This window comes from Nuphar pumila, chromosome 11, assembly GCF_984573655.1.
Source record: "Nuphar pumila chromosome 11, dmNupPumi1.hap1.1, whole genome shotgun sequence".
Lineage (NCBI taxonomy): Eukaryota > Viridiplantae > Streptophyta > Magnoliopsida > Nymphaeales > Nymphaeaceae > Nuphar > Nuphar pumila.
The window spans coordinates 104,666,335-104,690,406 of record NC_143259.1 but is presented as its reverse complement, the minus strand read 5'-3'; the positions used below and the strand labels follow the sequence as shown (position 1 = coordinate 104,690,406).

Genomic DNA, 24,072 nt, shown 5'->3' with positions numbered 1-24,072 from the left:
TTTTCCTCTCCTCCTCCTTCATTTGCCTTTTCTTCCTTTACTTTTCATTCTCCTCCTCCTTCTTCCTTTGCTTTTACTTTTCTTCGTCATCCTTCTTCTTCTTCATCTTTAGTTCTTCCTCATCCTTCTTCCTTTGCTCTTCAGCCTCAATATCTGATGGATAATGCTCTGCATTATACAATTCCAATGCATTGTCTCTGCCTTTATCATTCTCAATCTTCATTATATTTTGGTACCTTTCATAACACTCATATATATGGGGCTGGCAGATAATTTCTCCAGTAGTCATCCCATCGAACAATGGGGGCTTTCTTTTCTTACAAACTTTAGTCATTGTTGACCTCCACAACACATAAATTTAATCGCATCATTATATGTTACAACCGCCTCTCCAAGTATATATTATTACAAATTATCACATTCGTTAAACAATCACCAACATTACAAATCATCGCAATATTTGTCTTTATAAGTAAACATCATTGTGAGATTTAGCAAACTTAAGTACAGATCGAGGTAACTTCATAAATACACATCGCTATTACTTTAAAAGTATAAATCGTTGCTGCTTCAAACTTACAAATCATTGTAGAAATCGCAACATTCATAAATACATATCATCGTAACGTTTGAGCTTCATAGGTAAACATTATTGTACGATTTAGCAAACTTAAGTACAAATCATGGTAACTTCATAAATCATAAATACACATCGCTACTGCTTTAAATGTATAAATCGTTGTTGCATCAAACATACAAATCGCTACTGCATTAAATGTATAAATCTTTGTTGCATTCCAACATATAAATCTTTATAGAAATTTAACCTTCATAAGTAAATATCATTGTAATGTGTGGCCTTTATAAGAACAAATCGTGTTAACTATTTTTTGATGCCCAAAAGGTGGATAGGTATAAATCGATTTGTTTTAGTATGAAATAGGTGTTATTTAGCATGAATAGTACAACCAGTTGTAAGATTTAGCATTCAGATTTACAAATTGATTTGTTTACATAACGAAACCTTAAACAAAACTCACTAAAATGACATGACTTTTGGTAATCCGATAGTGGAGGAGAAACACCCAGAAGTTAGATGCAACTGATGGTGGCAACGATGCTCCCACTACGCAGATGACGACAAAGGATGCTCCGACGACACTAGACGATGGCAATGGGTGCTCTAGCGGCAGCAGACGATGACAAATGGTGTGTCATCAGAGGGAGCTCATGTTATAGCAGATGGTGCAAACGTTTACTGCTTAGGGCAAAAACAGAACGTTTGGACTTTGAAGAGTTGACATCATCTTCCCTTTTCTGGATGGAGGACATTTTTGTCCTTTTTTCAAACCAGCGTTTCACTTTTCTAGATGGAGGACATGTTTGTTTGTTTTCTCGAACCATCATTTCATGACGGGAATGTCGGGAAAGGGTACTTAAGTCTTTGCAATTGGAGAGAATGGTCCAATAGGAAGCCATATGGTGTGTTGGTTAGGGAAATTAGAAAGGGAAGTGTGATTAATAGTAAAGGGGGAACGGGAGAAGGAAAGGAGAGAAATAAAGAAGGAAAGAAAGGGAGGAAAGGAAGAAGGAAAGAAGGAAGAAAGGGAAGAAGGTAGAAAGAAGGGCTCGCGGCAAGGGGGAAGGGGAAAAGGGAGAAGAAAAGGAGGGAAAAAAAGAAGGAAAGAAAAGGAAGAAAGAAAGAAGAAGAAGGAAAGAAAAAAAGGAAGAAGGAAAGAAAAGAGAAAGAGAAAATGAAGGCAAAAAGAGAGGGAAAAGGAGAAGAAAGAAAAAAAAGGGGGAAAGTGGAGAGAGAGAGAGGGGGTCGACCCCCTTGTGGGGTCCACTCCCTCTTGCTAGGTAAAATAAAAAAAAATAAAGAAAAGAAAAAGAAAAAGGAAAAGAAAAAAATTTCTTTTTAAAAGAAAAATTTTTAGTGGAGCGCCACCTTGAAGGTGGGCCCACACATGATCTTGAAATTCATTTTGAAAATCAAAGGGGTAGAATGATTTCTCAGAAATTTTTTTGGATTAAATGAAATGTTTTTGATAATTTTGAAATAAAATACAAAATTTGAAATTCTATACCTCTTTACAGAGCAGATCCAGTTTTAAAATTTGAAAGGAATCCAAATTGTTTTCTCAGAAAAATATTTCTAAATTTAGAGTCTTGGGGGTAAAAATATCAATTTGAAAACCTAGGGTTTGAAATTGATTTCGAAAAACTTTAAAATTCGAATCTGGTTGAAATTTTCAAAATTGGAGTTCTAGATCTCGAAAATGAGATAAAATGTAATGAAATGTTATGAAATGATAAGAAATGATGAGAAATGACATGGAATGTCATGTGAAATGCAGACCCTGGATGAAGAATTTTAGGTATTGGACCCCGATTGACAATTGCATCAGTTTAAAAAGTGATAAATTTGATAAAAATGAGCAAAATTGTTCAAGAAATGGTTCATGGTCTCGACAGGGCCAAGAGTGACACTGAAAACTGAGATTTTAGCTGGTTTGAACTGAAATGAACTGGGTTCTAGGGTTTCAAAACTCAAATGAACTGACAAGACACTGACTCAACTAAGCTCTTAAACTGAATTATGAAGAAATGATGTCATTTTTAGAAAAATGGTGAGAAATGGTCATTGAAGTGAAGTGAGTCACGAACAAGAACTGAGTTTGAGCTGGAATAAAAATCAGTAATACTGAGATGAACTAAAATTGAAGCTCAAACACTAACTTAACTGAAATTGAGCTAGATCCAGTCAACTGACTGGATCTAGCTCAAACACTAACTCAACTGACTGGATCTAGCTCAATTTCAGTTAAAATGAGCTGAAATGGGCTAAAATGAACTCCTAGACACTGGAAAATGGATTTGAACTGAAACTGGAGCACTTGAACTTTTGGTATTGTGTTTTTATTGCAACATTGTTGCATTATTAATGCAACATTCATATTCTTTGTATATTTTTATAAAAATTAAACATGCAGTTGTTTTCCATGAAAAACAATGTTTTAAGGCCCGTTTGAAACAAGAAACTGGTAAGAAAACACTAAATTAAAAAGACAACTTTTCGATCCATTCTAGATAAAAGAAAATTTTTGAAATGATTTTGATAGGAATTTTTATTTATCTTAGGGAATGTTTGGAAGTGAGAAAAAAGGTAGGAAGGAAAAGTAAAAAATGACCGTACTATATGAAAAAAATATGTGTTTCCAAAAATGCCCTTCAATTTATAAATCCACCGAATGGACAATATCGTGTGTTTCTAATTTTTTCTTAACGCTTTTACCCCTCATAGGTGTGAATTTCTGATTTTTTTACATCATAACACTTAAATAATATACCCACAAAACTCGTCAACAAAATCGTATCTAAGGTTGCAATTTTTCAAAAAATATCATGAAATTTTAAACAATTTATGAAACTCGTGATGAGTTTCGCACGATCACCTGCAAAAATCATAAAATTTGCAAAAGTCTGATAATTGCTTTCGATGAGTATCACATGAGGTATAGCAAAATTTTATAATATTTATGAAAGTTTGATATTGTGAAATTTCTTATTCGTATTGCACTTGTATTGTGAAATTTCTTTTTCTTGCAAAATTTTGTCTCATATAAATGCACGTTTAGTTTTTTTTTCTCGTTTGTATCTGCAAAGAGTGGTAACTCCAATCTTTCTTCCTCTAGAACCCCAACCCTTTCGGTGATTATCGTAAAAGTTGTTCGCTCCACCTCGTGCAAGGTTGTAGTATCTTTCTTCTTCACTTTTTCGGTTAGCTATTAAGGTTGTTTTTTCTTTTTCGCATTTACCGTTTAGGGTTTATGATCTTTAGGGGTTTTCACATATAGTTACTTATTTTGTTGCTTGTCAATATTCAGTGGTTGTATCAATATCTAATTTGTTTGATTGGGGTAGGGTTGACTACGCATAAGCATTTAATTAATTAGATGTGGTTCGGGTTGACTGTGCATGAGCATTAAATAAGGGTTAGTTGTGGCGATATTGTGGTTTATTGTGGGTTATTGGTTTTCAGAGTTGTTAACTGAGTGATATGTTGTGTAGTTGGTATAGACAGTTTGATGACTGCTGAAATGGTATTTGTAAATTACAATAGCACTGAGCAACCTTTTTAGAGATTTATAATAGTTTCTAAAAACAACTATAAGTATCAAAGCGAGCATACATGTGGTGGATTAGTAGGCAATCTTATTGCAGAAAAAGTGTTATTGAAGTGAATTTTATGTATTATTCATGGACACTTGCACGATAACCCGAAGATGATTGTAAGAGAAATCATGAATGACCTCAGTCGCGATGTAGGTGTGAAGGTTTCTTACAAACAAACATGGTGTCGACGTAAGTTGACTAGATTGATGTTATATGGTTCATTTGAGGAGTCTTTCAGGATGCTTTCGGCTTATTATTATCATTTGATGGCGGCTAACCCTGGATTAATACCGTTCATTGAGACTAATACAAACAATAAATTTAAATATATGTTCCTATCCTTTTGGTCATGCATCAATGGGTTTGTCAAATGATGCCCTCCACTTCTTATGGTAGATGACATCTTCCTAAAAGGAAAATACATGGGTATTTTGTTGTATGCTCACACTATTGATGCTTTCGGTAATATGTTTCTTGTATCATTTGGAGTGGTGGATAAGGAGTCGAAGAAGTTGCGAAAATGGTTTTTAAAGCATTTGAAGAACCAAATAGATATTTAAGACGATGATAAGCAAAAGGTTAAACACCAATTGGCAGTTATCTCAAATAGGCATGAAGGGTTTCTATATATTGTCCCTCGCACATGGCGTACATGTCATTATGGATATTGCATGATGCACCTAATTGAGAACTTTTTGAAGAAATTTGGTATACCACTTAGTGCATATTAGTAGAGCACCTCCAAAGTACCCATGAGATTACAATGTCATTTTTATATTTTAAAGATCCATAAGCAAAATGAAAAAGCATACGAATATGTTGTTGATAAGGTAAAACTAATACATTCGGCTAACAATCATTTTCCCGTTAGAAAGTATGAATGCTTAACCTCTAATATAGCAGAGCACTTTAATTTGTGAATTCTCTTCATACGTGACAAGTCCTTAATCTCACTTATTGAGAATCTTCATATAATGTTGATGAAACTTCATGAGAAAAGAAAGACTAACGAGAAGAAAATGACTGGCATTGTAGTGCATGAGGTAATTATGAAGATTAAAGAGCGTCAGATAAAAGCACAAAAGCTACGCATGGTAGTAATGAATTGCCTCTACCATCGTTATGAAGCTTGCGACCGAAAGCACAACTATTGTGCTGATCTTAAGAGTATGAAATGCTCTTGTGAAGAGTGGCAGGTTAGCAAGATTTCTTGCGAGAATGTCATCACATTCATTTTGTATGAGGGTAATCTTTGAGATGATTACTGCGACAAGTTCTAAATAGTTTAATCATATCGAGCTACATATGATACTTATCAATTTCATCTTATGGTCGATAATGTCCCATACGTTGCTCCTTCAACCCTTATTCTCATCTTACCACCACCATCAATTAATAAAGTAGGGTGACCTAAAGTGAAGAGACAAAGAATGGAACATAAGGAGGTGGTGTCATACAAGTATAGTGTATGTCATGACTTTGGCCACAACATGCAAAAACACAATTAGGAAGTAATGTGTGAATATTTGATGCATTTTGAAAATAATCTATGACATGCTTCTTTATAGTTTACATAATATTTTTTCAATATTGTGCTTTTTCTGTTTAAGTACTCATTCAGTTTAATGTTGTATTACAAGATCATTTTTTTTAGTATGGATTGGTTACAATATTTAGTGATAATTACTTTTGTACATATTTGTTAACTATTTTGTACATGTTTGTTCACTTGGTATATGAATGTTACAGGTATGATTATAGAATATATGTCCTTTTGTATATGCAATACTTGGGTTTAGGCGAACCAGAAAATGAGGATTTTACAGCTGATGAAAGCGACCATTGCACTTGTGACAATTAAAGTTGATGAAGAGTCATATCATGTATATGCATTTGTTTATAAATAAATTATGTATATAATAGAGACTGAAGTTGTTTTATTCTTGTTTTTTTAAAAAGAATGAATTATGCATTTAATAGAAAATGAAGTTGTTTGATTTTTGTTTTTTGAGTAGAATGAATTATTTATATAATAGGTGATTGATTTGTTTATATGTTGTATATGAAATAGGTGATTGATTTGTTTATAAGAATGAATTGTGTATATAACATGAAATGAAGTTATTTGATCTTGTTTTTTGTTTTATATGTGTTGATCTTGTTTTTTGTTTGAACATGAGTCTCGCAAGGTACATGTCTCGCAAGGTACATGAGCATTTCACAACTGGTGATTTTTTGCATTATGAAGGAATCTTGCAAGGTACATATGAATTTTAATGTATTGTTTTTAAATAAAAAAGAAAAATGCAAGGTGTGTGCAATTTTTCATTCATTCTTTTTAAAACAAAAAGTAGTTTTGCATGGTACGTGCAAAAATTTGCGAAAGTCTGATACTGCAAAAAAAATTATTAGCATTACATTGATATTGAAAAATTCTCTTTTCTTGCAAAATTTCTTATTTGCATCCAGTATTCGCAGGAGATTTGCCAAAAAATCATTGAAAATGGGGCCAAAATTCAGAGTTTACGAAAATAGGACATCCACATACAAAAAGAAGTTGGGAAATGAAGTGTCAATCTTTCACAAAATGAAGTCACACATACATTACATTCATTCCATTCTTTTACAAAAATGAAGATTCTCATACATTGCATTCATTTTATTATTTCACAAAACAAAATCGCTCATACATTGCATTCATTCCATTCTTTTACAAAATGAAGCCGCTCATACATTACATTCATTCAATTCTTTCACAAGAATTGTAAAACAACTTTACGAAAAATAACAGTAAATTAAGACTTAATTGAATGTAATCCAAGTTTAAAATATACAATAATTTGTATAATTTGTTGATATTGAATTTGAAACCTTTTCTTTTGAATCTAGAAATAATACATGTGATTCTTCAGAATATTTCTAGTAAATAAAATAACAACTTTTATGAGAAAGAAATATAAAATTATAAATTAGTCTAAAATTAAATACAAGAAATTAAAGTTGATTCGAGTCGATTTAAGTAAAATTCGCATTCATAACTGAATTTCTGAAAAAGATAAAATTTAATAAAATAACTGATAAATTTTATCAAAATAAAGTCGAATAGAATTTCAAATGAATTTAGGATAACTTGATATGTATGCAATGCGAATTCAATAAATTTGAATTTAGTTTAAAATCTAAGGTACAAAACCAAAATGAAAACAAATATTCAAAACGACAATAGGCCCTGCCAACCTTGGTAGAAATCGTTTTTGAAATGTATTTTTGAGAAAACAATATTTTTAGAAGAAAAACTCTATAATAATAATTCGACTTAAGTAATGTATTAGAAGGTTTATAGGATTTAGAAAAATGAATTAAATATGAGAAAATACCCTACACGCCCAAGGTCTCACTGACCCTATAACAGTTCAAATTTTTCAGAAATAATTTCTGAGAAATTCAAATTTAATCCTTAAGGAATAATTAAAATAAATAATTTAAATATATGAGAATTTAAAATTTTCTAAATAGAATTTAATTACATGAAAGCCTATCTAACTTGCATTTAATTATATTTCATAAAGTTTCACATTTGAATTATTATAGAGTTTTATTTGAATTTAATTTGAATTAAATTAGAATTTTATTTCATGAAATAGAATTTAAATAATTAACTAAATTCCATAAAATGGCAGGAGTCCATAGGTGGGCCGTCTCATCCTGTGGCATCCCAATTTAAAACCTTAAATTGCAAAAAAAAAAAAATTTAAAATAAAATAAAATTAAAACTTTTCAAAAATGTCAAAGAAGAACAAAAAAGTCAAAAGTTTTCTTTTTTCAAAAATTAGGCCCAATAAGAGGGGGGGGGGGAGGGCATCAAACCTAGATGGATCTAGAAGGGTCTAGAAAGGGCTGGACTAAGGAAAGAAGAAGGAAAGAAAAAAAGAAAAAGAATGAAAAAAAAAGAAATGGCATGTCAGCTTGCTTGCCAAGCAAGCAAGTTGCCATTTTAAAATTTAGAAAGGGGGTTAACCCCATGGGGGTCGACCAGCCCTATGGATGCTTATATAATATAATACATATATAGTATTTACTATACATAATATAAATTATGTAACCTAAGTTAACAAAAAAAAAGAGAAAAAAGAATTCAAAAAAATAAAAAAAAGAATGTAAAACAAATAGAAATTTGGAAACTTAGCCTAGATTAGATCAAGGGCTGAGATTAACTCCAGCCCTTGACCTAATCAATGGCCTATAAAAAGGAGGTGGGGCTCCCCCCCCCCCCATTTGACCCCTTATATATTTTTTTCTAAGTTTTTTTCTCTCCCCAATTTTCCTTCTCTTCTCTCTCTTTTCCCTACACCAAGTCTTTAGTGTTTCACCCTTGGCTCAGCAAGGGGGACCTCCACGTGCTTGAAGAGAGCGTAAGGAGGTCGTGTTCGAGGTCGTTAGACGTGTGAAACATCCGGTTAGTGCGAAAAGAACAACCTAAGCTCATACGACCAAATTTCGCCAAAAGAGGTAGGAGGATCTATGCTCTACTTGTGAAACAGAATTTGTGGCACGAATTCTATCAATTTTTCATAAGCATAGACCCTAAACCAAGTCTCATACACATGGGATTGGCTTAGGGCTATCAAAGTATGAAATAAAAAGGGGTTTTCGAAAGAACCCCCCCCCCCCTCAAAAGTCGATTTCTCTCAAAACTGATTTCTCAAAAATTAAAATCGTAAAAATTTTAAAATATATGAGATAGTTATTTTTCTGTAAATATTGATTTGGCTTAGTAGATCATGTTAATATAGATGCTCTATAAAAAATTGAAGAATTTTCATGGTCGAATTCCTTAAATATTACATATTTGGTTTTATTGGGGTTCTCAGAAAAAAAATTGATAATTTTAGTAAAAAACATGTTATGCGTAATTAAGTTTATGCAAAATTTAATTATAAATTATAGTGTTTGTGCATATTGATATTTTAGAATTATTGCATGATTTTTTTATTTTTATTCATAGGAAAATTTCATGATTTACTTATTATATTATGAAATTTACTAAAATTATTTATGAGGAATTAAGCCCTATGTGAGACGGGTTTGTTTTTTTGTCCAAACGGCAGAGAAAAATAGATTTGTCTATTTCAGATTATTCTAGTTTAGTGTAGTATGAATTTCATGATTTTTCTATTTTAATTCATGCAAAAAAAATCAAAGATATGGATTCGGGTGACCCGTTTTGCCCCCCACCCTAATGCATATACCCGGTATTTTGTATTTCTGACCTGACACCCGATCGGTAAATCACTTGTATCTCACTCGTCCGAAGGAGTTTTGATGAGTGATTTATTGTGTTGGAAAGCTCACAAAATTTCACATCTACTATGAAATTTTGGGCTATGTTCATGGATTGGCACTATTCTGTGACAGTCAGAACATAAAAGTATAGGTTTGTAATAAAACATTCGTAACTTTCTCATATAAATAAATTTTTATGAACAATTTGCAGCTTTGAAAAGCTGACAAAATTTTCTTCAAACTGTGAAATATTTAGCTTTGTTCACAAAATAAAAAATTTTCTGTAACCTCTATAACAGTTGGACAAAGTTGGACTTTTCACAAGTTTGGAACCGGTTTAAGAACTGATCCCCAAATACTTATGTAATTTATTCACTAATATGGGTGCCATTTCGAATAATCTGCAGATTGTATATATGTTGCAAAAGTCTGGTTTTATGCAGGAAATGATATGCCCAATATTAAGGCATGATGAAATGTTTAATTAATGAATGTATTCGCCTATACAACTACACGCTAAGTAAGTGACCGAAAAGCCCAACTTGCAAACCTATTGACACATGTTCTAATGCTATCCTTGTTGCACGTTTACGCTTATTGCTATAATGATGATGATGATAATGATGTGAATGTATGGATGCATGCAAATTATGAAAGTTTATCGCATTGCTTATGTATATGCACATATGTTTGCAAAGCATGAAGATAAACATGTTATCGAATTCAATGCTCCAATATATGCATCCATTGCTCTCAAGTGGTCGAATCCTCTTTGATGGATTCTATATGATATTGCATGTAAGACATTTAAATTAAATGAGTAAAATATGTGACACTAATGCAAGGACTTGTAAAGAGAGGGAAAGCGATACATCTGGCTTCGTGGAATTCTGTTTTGAGCACGGAAGGTTGCTTTTCTCCAACCACGAAGATAGGGGAAACCCGTTGCAATAGACTGCAGTGTAACGCCCCAAAAATACCAACTTAAAAATCATGGGTTTTTAGACAAAACTTTTTTTTATAAGGTTGCGCAAAGCGGAAATATTGGAATGGGTAATAGTTGGAAATCTTTGAGCGGGTTACAAAAAGGAGTTTAGCATTTGCAAGAGTACATGAAGAGCTTTCTATTACAAAATGAGATATTGATTTGGATTACAGTCTATCAAATCTTGGAACACTCCCCAAAATGATCATCCAAAATCGCATGAGCCGTTTAGAAGCATGGGTTTGATCCTCGCAACACGTCAACCCCCATCACACCATCTGTCAAGCATCACCTGCACCCTATAAAATGGGGTTAAAACTCTTGCGAGCCAATGAGATATTCCATAACTTATCACAATTGAAGAATTTGAGCAAAGCTAGCATGCTTATGTAATGCCATTCATTCGCAGCAATTGTTCTTTAAGCAAGTATAACTATGAGCAAAAAAATGTATAACTTTAGCAGCAAAATAAAGACTAAGCAATGAATCTCATCAACAAATAAAGAGCATGCATCTAAATCATAACCAAGTGTAATTAAGCAAATAAGCATAAATTAATCAAAGTTCATCCAACTATGCTACTAATGAGTCAACAGTTAGTAAAATTAGTTTAATTGTTCTACCTTGATTACTCCTTCGGGTACACGAAAGAAACACATCATATATGTGAAAAATACCGTCGGTGTTTATTATTCTATTGAGTATGATAACTGGGGTACCTACAGATCAAGTAAACAAACCTCATGTGAGCTGCCCATGATCGAGAGAATCATCGCATAGGCAACAGATTGCAATCTATACTACTGCAGTAGCTGAGGAATACCACTATTGGTAACCCCGACCTCCCTAACTTCGAGTGACTGGAGGTCATGAGGATGCCATAGCTCCTCCAAAACGTGTCGTAAAAATGACCTGTCACTCAGGATTGTACCATCCACCATCTCTAAGGTGAATCGTTTGAGAATGAGGCTCTTGGGCGGTTTATCTTTTTAGGCTTAGCTAGTAATCATTCACTCCTTTTGAGGCACTTAGACACAATTGCCTTGTGTTTCCCACGGAGCAACACGAACATCATGACGAGACCAGCCCACCCATTCACATGCTCTAGCAAATTCCAGCCAAGAGGAGTACTTCGCCTATGAAGGCGACAACCACATATGTTATTTTAGAGGTGTATGACTTTCATGAGCAAGTGAGTTCAACTCACGAAATGGGTCCAACGTCCAACCTAACTTGTCATGGAGTTTCAACATGTAACATGATATCAAGTACAACATTTTATATCCCTACTGTGGTGCTCCAAGTCCCCTTTTTCATTTTGGGATAAATCAAGTGTCAAATAAGTAACATGCATCATGAGTCATGGAAAATGCACATGATTCCATTCGAAGCGATATATTGCATGTTATGAAACCATAAGTCTACGACACTTGATTAACAAAGCATGCTTCACTCAGACAATTTAGTTCAGTGACATGTTGTGCGAGAGGTGCGTGTAATTTTTCAGAATATGTGAGGCATGCTGCATAATTCTAGAAATTCTAGAGTTCAAACATGCATTGTTCCATTCATGTTGCCAAAAGTATTAAACATGAGAAAAAAAATGTTGCAACAAGCGGGGTGCTGCAATGTGCATCCAATCATGCAGGAAATCGCAGCCTGCAAAGTGTTGTCTTGTACGAATTCTGCAGGGAACTTGCAGCAAGAAAGGCCCTGCCACATAGCACCATCACTGCAGGAATTTGCAGCAAGAGATACGCTGCAATAGAGTGTCGTGTCTGCAGAAATTTGTAACAGCGAAGCACTGCCCAAAGGGTACCATTTCTGCATAAACTTGTAGCAACAAGGTGCTGCCAACAAGCGCTAGAGTTTGCGTAATAAGGCTTGAAAGGGGTTCTCAAAGGTTGCTTCTGCAGGGTACCGGACTATGTCACGATGGGTTGTAGCCAGACGGGTTATTTGAACATAGGACCGGTTGCTGCCAAGCTAAGTTTGAGCCTTAAACGAAATGCATGGTTCGGCCGGGAGACGCTTCCCACATCATGCCCGAACTTAGGAGAAATTTCAAACTCACGTGTGTGAGTTTGCGGGCAGAGCAAGTCTGCTCAAGACATTCAGTTGGGATCTTGTTGCAAGGCTAAGGAGTACACCGCCTTAGGCTTGCATCGCCTAGGTGGGATTCGAACTTGGCGGTTCTAAGGAAACCCCATGTCACCGAGTGGCGGGAATGTGGAACTATGCAAACCGATGGGTTAAGGTCGGTCTGGACCGAGCCCTTGGTCCAGACCTATCATGCCTTAGTTAGAGAATCCCAACACAGCCAAGGACTGGCCCAAGAGAGCTCCAGTTGTAGCTGGACCAATGCAGTCTTTCAGCAAGGGCGCCCGAACTGCGGAGCGTGACTGGGTCGGGGCTACCAAGGTTGTAAACAAGGCTAGCTGGCCCAGACGCCTAGGCTGTTGCAGCCGCTGAGCAGAACACACGCCTGGTCGGTACCAGGGCCTGATGGTCTAGGCTCGACCGAGCTGTAGCACAACAAGAAAAGGGATAACCGCCTTGATCTGGTACGACCTACAGGTCCAGACTTAGTCTGGTTCTGTAGCAGCATGCAGTCACAATAATTCGGCTGCAGCATGCTGCGGTTTGACTGCGAATGACGCCTGTAAGGCGTGGCAAGGGTTGCTTGAGTCATCTTGCTCGCATGCCAAGGCCTGCCCAATGCCAAGGAGGTAAACTAAAAAAAAAGAAACTTAAAATAAAATAATAAAAAAAGGTAAGATGGGTGACCAACTACAACAGACTGACCCACCAACGGTGAGGTTTTCTACTATAGCCTGGCATGCCGTTGAGGTAACGGGGGAGTCTGAAACTTGGTGGTTCAGACCTCCACACGCAGAGGAAACAACAAGTCTCACAAGATAAAGTGTTGTGCGTGGGTGAGCATGTGAGGTGGACTATTCTATACCCCATTTAGGGTTTCTAATCAGCCCAATCCCCATGCATTACAGAAAATGCATGTGGGTGAGTGGCGTCATGATAGAAAAATTGCATCTTCTTTAAAAACTTAGATTAGGAAAAAAAATCTCACTGTAGCAATTGCAGTTTTCCGGAGTGGATGCTATAAAATGTTGTTCTCCTCTTGCTTAGACGTGTAGAGGGGAGTCTCAAGTGGTACCCAACCCTACATGTTAGCAAAATGGAGAGGTTGAGTGCAAAGGAGAAGGGCACGATCATTGGGAGAGAGAGAGAGAATCGGCTAGGATTTTTTTCTCTCTCTTCCTCTTCTCGAAATCTTTAAATAGGCTAGGGTTTTCAAGATTCAACGGTGGAGATTACTCTGACAAGATGGATGGCCAGGGTCCATCCACTCAAGTGTCATGCCCTTCTAGGCAGTGGCATGTTTGAAAATAATTCTTTCTACAGCCCACACGCCCTTCTAGGGCACTATTCACGCACGCCCCTTCTTTCTTTCTTTTTTCTTTTTCTTTTGGAGTCTTGTCAACCAAAGTGGCGTGGGTTGCACTCTAGAGTGTGCTCTTACCCAAACAGGAGATGTTGGACTCTATTCCAACATTTTAATTAAAATTCTAAAACCCTTTTTTGTTTATTTTTTATTTTGCCAAAAATTTTCACTTAAGTCCTATTTCCCTTAAAACCCCCTTTTTTTTTAAATTACACATAGGTCTTATTTTCTTTGAAAGAAACTTTCTAAATCCATGCAAAGACTCAAGCATTTTCTTAAAACCTCATTTCTTGTTAAAATGTCTAAAATGCAATGGGTTTAAGCGTTTAAATAAAAATCCAGAGACTCAACTAATGTGGCTATATATATTTATTCTAAGAAGTAGTATATACTTATGTATGCTAAAAATTCAATCGTGTATTACATTTTTTCTGAAAATTTATGGGTCTTATATCCTACCCTCCTTAAAAAAGATTTTGTCCACGAAATCACATACATCAAGCAACAAAAAGGTCAGGGTATTTCTCCCACATACTCGCTTCAGGCTCCCATGTGCATTCTTCGATGCCATGGTGTTGCCAATGCACCTTGACCAGAGGAATGGTCTTGATACATAGAACTTGGTCTCGACGATCAACAATCTCAACAGGTTTCTCAGTTATTGTCAAGTCTTCTTGTACTTCCACGTCCTCGTATCTAATGATGTGTGATGGATCTGGAATATACTTCCTTAGCATCGACACATGGAAAACATTATGAATCTGGGCATATTGCGAAGGTAGCTCAACCTGATACGTTGCTTCGCCAATCCGTTCAAGAATCTTGAATGGTCCAACGAATCTGGGACTCAACTTTCCTTTCTTTCTGAAATGAAAAACACTCTTGGTCGGTGACACCTTCACGAAAACCATATCATCAGTAGTAAAAGAAAGCTCCTGTCGTCTCTGGTCGGCGTAGCTCTTTTGCCTATCTTGGGTTGCCTTCAATCGCTCTCAAATCTTCTGCACTTGCTGAGTGTAATGTTGAAGGACTATCAGTGATTCAATCGAACTCTCACTGATAGCGTCCCAATACGACAGTGATTGGCAAGTTCTTTTGTACAAAGCTTTGTACGGAGCCATCCCGATTTGGCGTGATAACTATTTTTGTAGGCGAACTCAACTAAACATAGGTACACATCCCATTCACCCTGCCAATCAAGCATACAGGTTCGTAACATGTCTTCTAACGTCTGAATCATTCTTTTTAATTGTCCGTCAGTCTGAGGGTGAAAAGCAGTGTTGAACTTCAGCTTCATCCCTAAGGCTGACTGCAACTGTTCTCACAGTCGTGACGTGAATCTCGGATCACAATCTGAAATGATCGACAATGGTACACCATGTAGCCTTACAATCTCTCGAATATACAACTCAGCCAAACTCTCGAGTGGCTAACTGATCCTGATGGGTAAGAAATGAGCTGAATTGGTGAATCTGTTCATAATCACCCAAATTGCATCGTGCTTCCATCTGGTTCACGGTAAACCTACCACGAAATTCATGGTGACATCTTCTCATTTCCATTGAGGAATCTCGATCCTCTACATGGAACCTCCGAGACGCTGGTGCTCAATCTTGATTTGTTGATAAGTCAAGCACCTGGAGACGTAAGCGGCAACTTTCCACTTTATATCGTTCCACCAATATTTTCGTTGAAGATCCTTGAACATTTTAGTACCACCAGGATGAACGATATACTTAGACAGATGAGCCTCATCAAGAATTTATTTATTCAACTCAGGGTTATCTGGCACCCAAAGTCGACGCTCCAAATGGATACTACCATCACTGTCTATGCAAAATGTTGAACCTTTTCTCACGCTTGAGCTGCGAACTTCTTATACCGTGTATCTTACTTTTATGCCTCGATGATCTTTGGCAAGATCTCTGATTGAATGGTCAGACCAGACAATTGGATGATTCTTCCACCAAGCAAAAATGGCTTCCAGGCTACGAAATCCTCGATCAATCTGCAACTCCTCACAAGATTAGCCAATATACTGCTTGATTTGTGACTAAGTGCATCAGCCACAAGGTTCGCCTTACCAAGGTGGTAAGACAAAGTGAACTCATAGTCTTTGATAAACTTGAGCCAACAACATTGTCTCATATTTAATTCCTTTTGAGAAAATAAATACTTGAGACTCTTGTGGTCAGAAAAGACCTCAAATATATCTTTGTACAAGTAGTGTCGCCAAAAATTTAATGCGAACACCACTGCCGCTAACTCCAGATCATGAGTTGGATAGTTTCTCTCATGAACTTTCAACTGCCTTGATATGTATGCAATAACTCTGTCATGCTGCATTAGCACGTATCTCAAACTTGTTCCTGAGGTGTCTGTGTACACCACAAAACCACCTCTGCTGGAAGGTAAAGCCAAGCTATAGGATGTCGTTAGCTTCATCTTTAGGATCTGGAAACTCTTTTCGCATGAGTCAGTCCACTCAAACTTGACTCCCTTACCCAAGAGCTGCGTCATAGGTAGCGTAATTTTGGAGAAATCCTGAATGAAGCATCGGTAATACCTAACTAATCCAAGGAAACTCTGGATATCTAAGGCTGCTTCCAATCTAACACGACTTCAACCTTTGCTGGATCCACTGACACTCCATCACTGGATATCATGTGACCCAAAAACATGACTCGCTTGAAATAGAATTCGCATTTGGAGAACTTGGCAAACAACTTGTGCTCCCGAAGTACTCCCAAGATAATTCAAAAATGTCCTTGATGCTGCTCAAGACTCTCTGAGTAGACCAAGATATCATTGATGAACACAATCATGAAAGTATCTACAAACAGATGGAAGATTTGGTTCATCAGATCCATAAATATTGCAGGTGCATTAGTGAGCCCAAAGGGCATCACTATGAACTCGTGCAATCCATACCTAGTTCAAAAGGTTGTCTTCAAGACATCTTTCTCCTTAATTTTGAGTTGATGATAACACGATTTGAGGTCGATCTTTGAGAAAATCTTTGCCTTCTGCAACTGGTCAAAGAGGTTTTCTATTCTCAGTAATGGATACTTATTCTTAATCATCGTCTGGTTAAGCATCATGTAGTTGATGTACAACCTCATGGATCTGTCATTCTTCTTCACAAACAATACTGGTGCACCTCACGGAGATGTACTTGGTCTGATGAAGCCTTGATCCATCAACTCTTATAATTGTTCCTTTAGTTCTTCGAGTTTTGTTGGAGCCATACGATACAGCGCCTTGAAAATCAAAGTGGTTATAGGCAATAAGTCGATACAAAATTTAATCTCTCGCTGAGGAGGTAGTCCGAGCAGTTCCTTAGGGAACATGTATGGAAACTCCCGAACCACATTTAGGTCCTTGATTGAGACGACTTCAGGTTCAACTAGGGCGATACTGACTAAGAACGCAGTACCCCCATTCTGCAGATATTTTTGAGCCTTGAAAGAAGAAATCAAACGACTATCTTGCATTGGTTGAGAGAGTCTGATCTCCATAATCGAACAATTGGACTGAGATAGAACAACTTTGCCTTCTCTGCACAAAACTTGAGCGTGATACTTGAATAACCAATCCATGTCTAAAATGACATCAAACTCAGTCATATCGAGCAGGATTACATCAGCTGGCAAGTTCTGACCCACCACTGACACTTTGATGCTTGGGATATAGGCAATGCACAAAGAATGATCACCCATCGAAGTATGGACCTCCAACAGGTAATTCAAGGATTCTACAGGGATAGACAAAGTTCTAGCAAATTTGTCCGAGATGAAAGAATGTGAAGCACCACAATCAAACAAAATAAAAGTTGCTTGTTCAGCGACAAATACAGTACCTTGAACCAATTCGCCTTTGGTCAGTTGCTCCATGGTAGCTGCGTAAGCACATTCTACCACAATCTTCTGACCGCTCATCTTTTGTTGCTGAGGCTGTTGTTGCTGTTGTGGCGGTCGTTGGAAAGGTGCCTGAGACTATTCAGGGTTGTTCTTCCTCAACTCGTCTGACTGCTTCTTTCGGCAATCCTTGATGTAGTGGCTCATCTTGCCACAATATAAACAACCGCCAGTGTCACGAGGACACGGCCAACCAGGATGATCGTTTGAGCATTTCGGACAACTCTGTGTTGACGATGGTGATTTCAGTTGTTGGAACCTGGTGTTTCCTTGTTGTCTAAACCTTTTTGCTCGAGGAGTGAACTTCCCTCCAGTATTCTTCTGGAACGTTCTTTTCTTAGGCCAACTCTTTTGACCTGATTGTTGATTACCATGGAATGGTTGTGACTTTTGCGATTCAAACCAATCTTGGTCTAAGAGAGTAGCCACTTTCAAGGCCTCATCTAAGGACTTAGGACCACGAATGTAAACTTTAGTTCACAGTATCGGCTTCAAACCATGAGCAAACTTCATCGCACGCTCTTCCTCTATGATGTATTCGGCCAAGGTTTCTCCACCTTGCTGAAGGTCCAAAAATTTTTGCATCTTTCTACTCCTCTCGTGTTTTAAAAAATATACAGCGAAGAAGACTTCCATGAACTGCATCCAGGTGACTGATTCATTTGCAAACTTGACCTTTAGAGTGGTAGCCCACCATCTCTCTGCATCCTTACGAAGTCTATATGTTTCAAAATTGACTTTTCGCTCCTCACTGACTTGCAGTATATGGAAAATTTGCTCTATCTTTCGATTTCACATCTCGACTGCTTCAAGAGTGGATTTCTTGTCGAACGACGGTGGGTTCATGCTCATGAACCGCTTATATGAGACTTTAATGTTCGGCACTGAGATAGGAGTCTCACACCCTTGAGCCACCTGTTGAAGGTTGTCTCCTATCACGTGCATTGCTTTGGCTTGTCGACGACAACCTCTGCAAGGTTGTTAAGGGTATCCATGATGTTGTTGCAGCGTCCTTGCCAAGCCATCTTAAACATAAAGAAAGTTTGTATAAGATAGTGTACATACCATAGAACAAAATTATTATCGAGAAAAAGATAAGCCATGTGATTCTGCAAAATATCACATCAAAATACCCCACAACAATGATAGGGTTACAAAAATATCCAACTGAGTTGGAAGACAAAAAATGAAGCACTATCATAGAGTCTCATCAGATGACTCTTAACCAAGCAACATCATTTTAGTTACGACCGGTGTAATAATCATGATAGTCATTTTGGTTCATCAATCATTTTCGCTTAGGTACTAGGGAATGAGGAGGCAAAGCTGGTGTATACTGAGGAGAATTCGGTGAAGTACGCAAATCCATCTTAGGGACTAGGTCAGGGACTTCAACTCTCGCAGGAGTTGAAATGGGATAGGCTTGGGAAACTTCATCCTCTAGTGTAGCAGCATTTCTCTTCCAAATCTCTTCACCAAGCTTCAGCTGACACTCAACTTCGATGTGTCCTCTAAGGCCACAGTAGGTGCATTCATGTAATTCATGGGGATAGATTTATCCTGCGTGTTCCATCTTGCATCTCGTGCAAGGAGGTGTCTGATTTATGAGTACTCGTACGCTTCTCGTTATTGTTTGAACCAGCTGGTTCATGCTCTCTATGCCTTGAGCCAAATCGTGTAAGGCTTCAAGCATCTTGTCATGCTTCGCATCTGACAACATCTGATAAATCATACGTATATCTAATTATGCATGAGGAAGTAAATAAAAGAGCAAGCAATATAATTTATTGTGTCAGGTATACTTACAGTGCGATGGTCGATGTATGTTGAGTCTTGGACTATACTCCTAAAACACGACTCTGATACCAAAAGTTGTAACGCCCCAAAAATACCAACTTAAAAATCATGGGTTTTTAGCCAAAACTTTTTTTGTAAGGTTGCGCAAAGAGAAAAGATTGGAAAGGGTAATAGTTGGAAATCTTTGAGCGGGTTACAGAAAGAAGTTTAGCATTTGCAAGAGTACATGAAGAGCTTTCTATTACAAAATGAGATATAGATTTGGATTACAATCTTTAACAAAAATCTCAAATCTTGGAACACTCCCCAAAATGACCATCCAGAACTGCGTGAGCCATTTAAAAGCATGGGTCTGATCCTTGCAACACGTCAGTCCCCATCACACCACCTGTCAAGCATCACCTCCACCCTATAAAACAGGGTCAAAACTCTTGCGAGCTAGTGAGATATACTATAACTTATCACAATTGAAGAATTTGAGCAAAGCTAGCATGCTTATGTAATGTCATTCATTCGCAATAATTCTTCTTTAAGCAAGTATAACTATGAGCAAAAAAATGTATAACTTTAGTAGCAAAATAAAGACTAAGCAGTGAATCTCATCAACAAGTAAAGAGCATGCATCTAAATCATAACCAAGTGTAATTAAGAAAATAAGCATAAATTAATCAAAGTTCATCCAACTATGCTACTAATGAGTCAGTAGTTAGTAAAATTAGTTTAATTATTCTACCTTGATTACTCCTTTGGGTACTCGAAGGAAACATATTGTATCTGTGAAAAATACCATTGGCATTTATTATTCTATTGAGTGTGATAATCGGGGTACCTACAGATCGAGTAAATAAACCTCATGCGAGCGGCCCATGGTCGAGAGAATCATCGCATAGGCAACAGATTGCAATCCATACTACTGCAGCAGCTGAGGAATACCACTATTGGTAACCCCAACCTCCCTAACTCTGAGTGACTGAAGGTCACAAGGATGTCATAGCTCCTCCAAAACATGTCGTAAAAATAATCTGTCACTCAGGGTTGTACCATCTACCCTCTCTAAGGTGAATCGTTTGTGAATGAGGCTCTTGAGTAGTTTATCTTTTTAGGCTTAGTTAGTAATTATTTCCTCCTTTCGAGGTATTTAGGCATAATTGCCTTGTGTTCCCCACAGAGCAACACGAACATCATGATGAGGCCAACCCACCCATTCACGTGCTCTAGCATATTCTAGCCAAGAGGAGCACTTCGCCTGTGAAGGCAACAACCACATATGTTATTTTAGGGGTGTATGACTTTCATGAGCAAGTGAGTTCAACTCACGAAATGGGTCCAACATCCAACCTAACTCGTCATGGAGTTTCAGCATGTAACATGATATCAAGTACAACATTTTATATCCCTACTGTGGTGCTCCAAGTCCCCTTTTTCATTTTGGGATAAATCAAGTGTCAAATAAGTAACATGCATCATGAGTCATGGAAAATGCACATGATTCCATTCGAAGCGATATATTGCATGTTATGTAACCATAAGTCTACGACACTTGATTAACAAAGCATGCTTCACTCAGACAATTTAGTTCAGTGACATGTTGTGCGAGAGGTGCGTGTAAATTTTCAAAATCTGTGAGGCATGATCCATAATTCTAGAAATTCTAGGGTTTGAACATACATTGTTCCATTCATGCTGCCATAAGTATTAAACATGAGAAGAAAAAAAATGTCGCAACAAGTGGGGTGCTGTAATGTGTGTCCAATCATGCAGGAAATCAAAGTCTGCAAAGTGCTGCCATGTACCAATTCTGTAGGGAGCTTGCAGCAAGAAAGGCGCTGCCATATAGCGCCATCTATGCAAGAATTTGCAGCAAGCAATACGCTGCCATAGAGCACCATGTCTGCAAAAATTTGCAGCAGCGAAGCGCTGCCCAAACGGCGTCGTTTCTGCAGAAACTTGTAGCAACGGGGTGCTGCCAGCAAGCGCTAGAGTTTGCGTAATAAGGCTTGAAAGGGGTTCTCAAAGGTTGCTTCTGCTGGGTACCGGACTATGCCACGATAGGCTGCAGCCAGACGGGTTATTCGAACATAGGACTGACTGCAGCCACACTCAGTTTGAGCCTTGAACGGACTGCATGGTTCGGTCGGGAGACGCTTCCCACATCATGCTCGGACTTAGGAGAAATTTTAGACTCACGTGTGTGAGTTTGCGGGCAAAGCAAGTCTGCTCAAGACACCCGGTTGGGGTCTGATTGCGAGGTTAATGAGCACACCACCTTAGGCCTATATCACCTAGGTGGGATTCAGACCTGGCAGTTCTAAGGAAACCCCATGTTGTCGAGTGGCGAGAATGTGGAACTATGCAAACCGATGGGTTGTGACCGGTCCGGACCGAGCCCTTGGTCCAGACCTATCATGCCCTAGCTTGAGAATCCCAACGCAGCCAAGGACTGGCTCGAGAGAGCTCCGGCTGCAGTTGGAACAATGCAGTCTTTAAGCAAGGGCGCCTGAACTGTAGGGCGTGACTGGGTCGGGGCTACCGAGGTTGTAAACGGGGCTAGCTGGCCTAGGCTACTGCAGCTACTGGGTAAAACACATGCCTGGTCTGTACCAGGGCCTGCTGGTCCTAGCTCAACTGAGCTACAACATAACAAGAAAAGGGATAATCGCCTTGGTCTGGTACAATCTGCAGGTCCAGACTTGGTCTAGTTCGGCAGTAGCATGTAGCCATAACAATCCGACTGCAGCATGCTACGGTTTGACTGTGAATGACACCTACAAGGTGTGGCAAGGGTTGCTTGAGCCGTCTTGCCCGCACGCCGAGGCCTGCCCAATGCCAAGGAGGTAAACTAAAAAAAAGAAACTTAAAAAAAATAAAAAAAAGATAAGATGGGCGGCCAACTGCAACAGACCGACCCACCAACGGTGAGGTTTTCTGCTCCAGCTGCGGTAACGGGGGAGTCCCAATCTTGGTGGTTCAGACCTGCACACACAGAGGAAACAACAAGTCTCACAAGATAAAATGTTGTGCGTGGGTGAGCATGCGAAGTGGACTATTCTATACCCCATTTAGGGTTTCTAATCAGCCCAATCTCCATGCATTGTAGAAAATGCATGTGGGAGAGTGGCGTCATGAGAGAAAAATTGCACCTTCTTCAAAAGCTTAGATTAGGAAAAAAAAATCTCACCATAGCAAATGTGATTTTTCGGAGTGGATGCTACAAAACATCGTTCTCCTCTTGCTTAGACGTTAGAGGGGAGTCCCAAGTGGTACCCAACCTTACACGTTAGCAAAATGGAGATGTTGGGTGCAAAGGAGAATGGTAGGGTCGTTGGGACAGAAAGAGAGGGAGAGAGAGAGAGAGAGAATTGACTAGGGTTTTTCTCTCTCTCTTCCCCTTCTCAAAATTTTTAAATAGGCTAGGGTTTTCAAAATTCAATGGTGGAGATTACTCTGACAAGATGAACAACCAGGGTCCATCCACTCAAGTGCCACACCCTTCTAGGCGGTGGCATGTTTGAAAATAATTCTTTCTACAGCCCACATGCCCTTTTAGGGCACTATTCACGCATGCCCCTTCTTTCTTTCTTTTTTTTTGGAGTCTTGTCAACCAAAGTGGCATGGGCTTCACTCTAGAGTGCGCCCTTACCCAAATAGGAGATGTTGGACTCTATTCTATCATTTTAATTAAAATTCTAAAACCCTTTTTTGTTTAGTTTTTATTTTGCCAAAATTTTCCACTTAAGTCCTGTTTCCCTTAAAACCCAAGTATTTTTTTTTTTAAATTACACATAGGTCATGTTTTCTTTGAAAGAAACTTTCTAAATTCACGCAAAGACTCAAGCATTTTCTTAAAACCTCATTTCTTGTTAAAATGCCTAAAATGCAATGTGTTTAAGTGTTTAAATAAAAATTCAGAGACTCGACTAATATGGCTATATATATTTATTCTAAGAAGTAGTGTATACTTATGTATGCTAAAAATTCCATCATGTATTGAATTTTATCCTAAAATTTATGGGCCTTACATGCAGCGTAGGGGGGAAGAAACTCATGAGTAAAATTTTGATGCATCGGGATGATGGTGTTGGAAGTCTCTCTTACTTTTGTCGTCTTTCACTCGGGACTGGTGAAAGGTGCTCGGACAAGCTAAAGCCACCCCTCTATGAAAACACTGCTTGCGCCATGGCCCTGAGCCAGGTGTCTGCCTGTGTTTGTACCCACGGAGCTAAGAAGTGAAACTTAAATGTATGCACATTAGCTAAGCATAGCATACATTATATAATAAAGAAAATGTAATTAAAGATAAGAATCAATTTATACATATGAATGGCTTCTGCATGGGTAAGTACATACATTTTTAATTGTTTATGCATTTTACTTGCTTAAGTTGAAATGAATGATGCATATTTGATATTTTTGCAAACAGTATGCTTACTTGAATTATTGAAATGCATGTT

The 24,072-nt window shown here is 37.8% G+C and overlaps 1 protein-coding gene across 1 annotated transcript; it reads right to left on the bottom strand.

Moving 5' to 3' along the window:
• Positions 1–17,113: 17,113 nt before the first annotated feature.
• Positions 17,114–17,800, bottom strand: LOC149822672 (uncharacterized). Its single transcript, XM_089980339.1, has one exon. It carries the CDS (start codon positions 17,798–17,800, stop codon positions 17,114–17,116), a length of 687 nt encoding a protein of 228 aa, XP_089836465.1.
• Positions 17,801–24,072: the final 6,272 nt, after the last annotated feature.

Excerpts from the sequence above, each read along its gene's own strand:
- LOC149822672 (XM_089980339.1), bottom strand. The coding sequence starts at position 17,800 with ATGGAGCAACTGACCAAAGGCGAATTGGTTCAAGGTACTGTATTTGTC.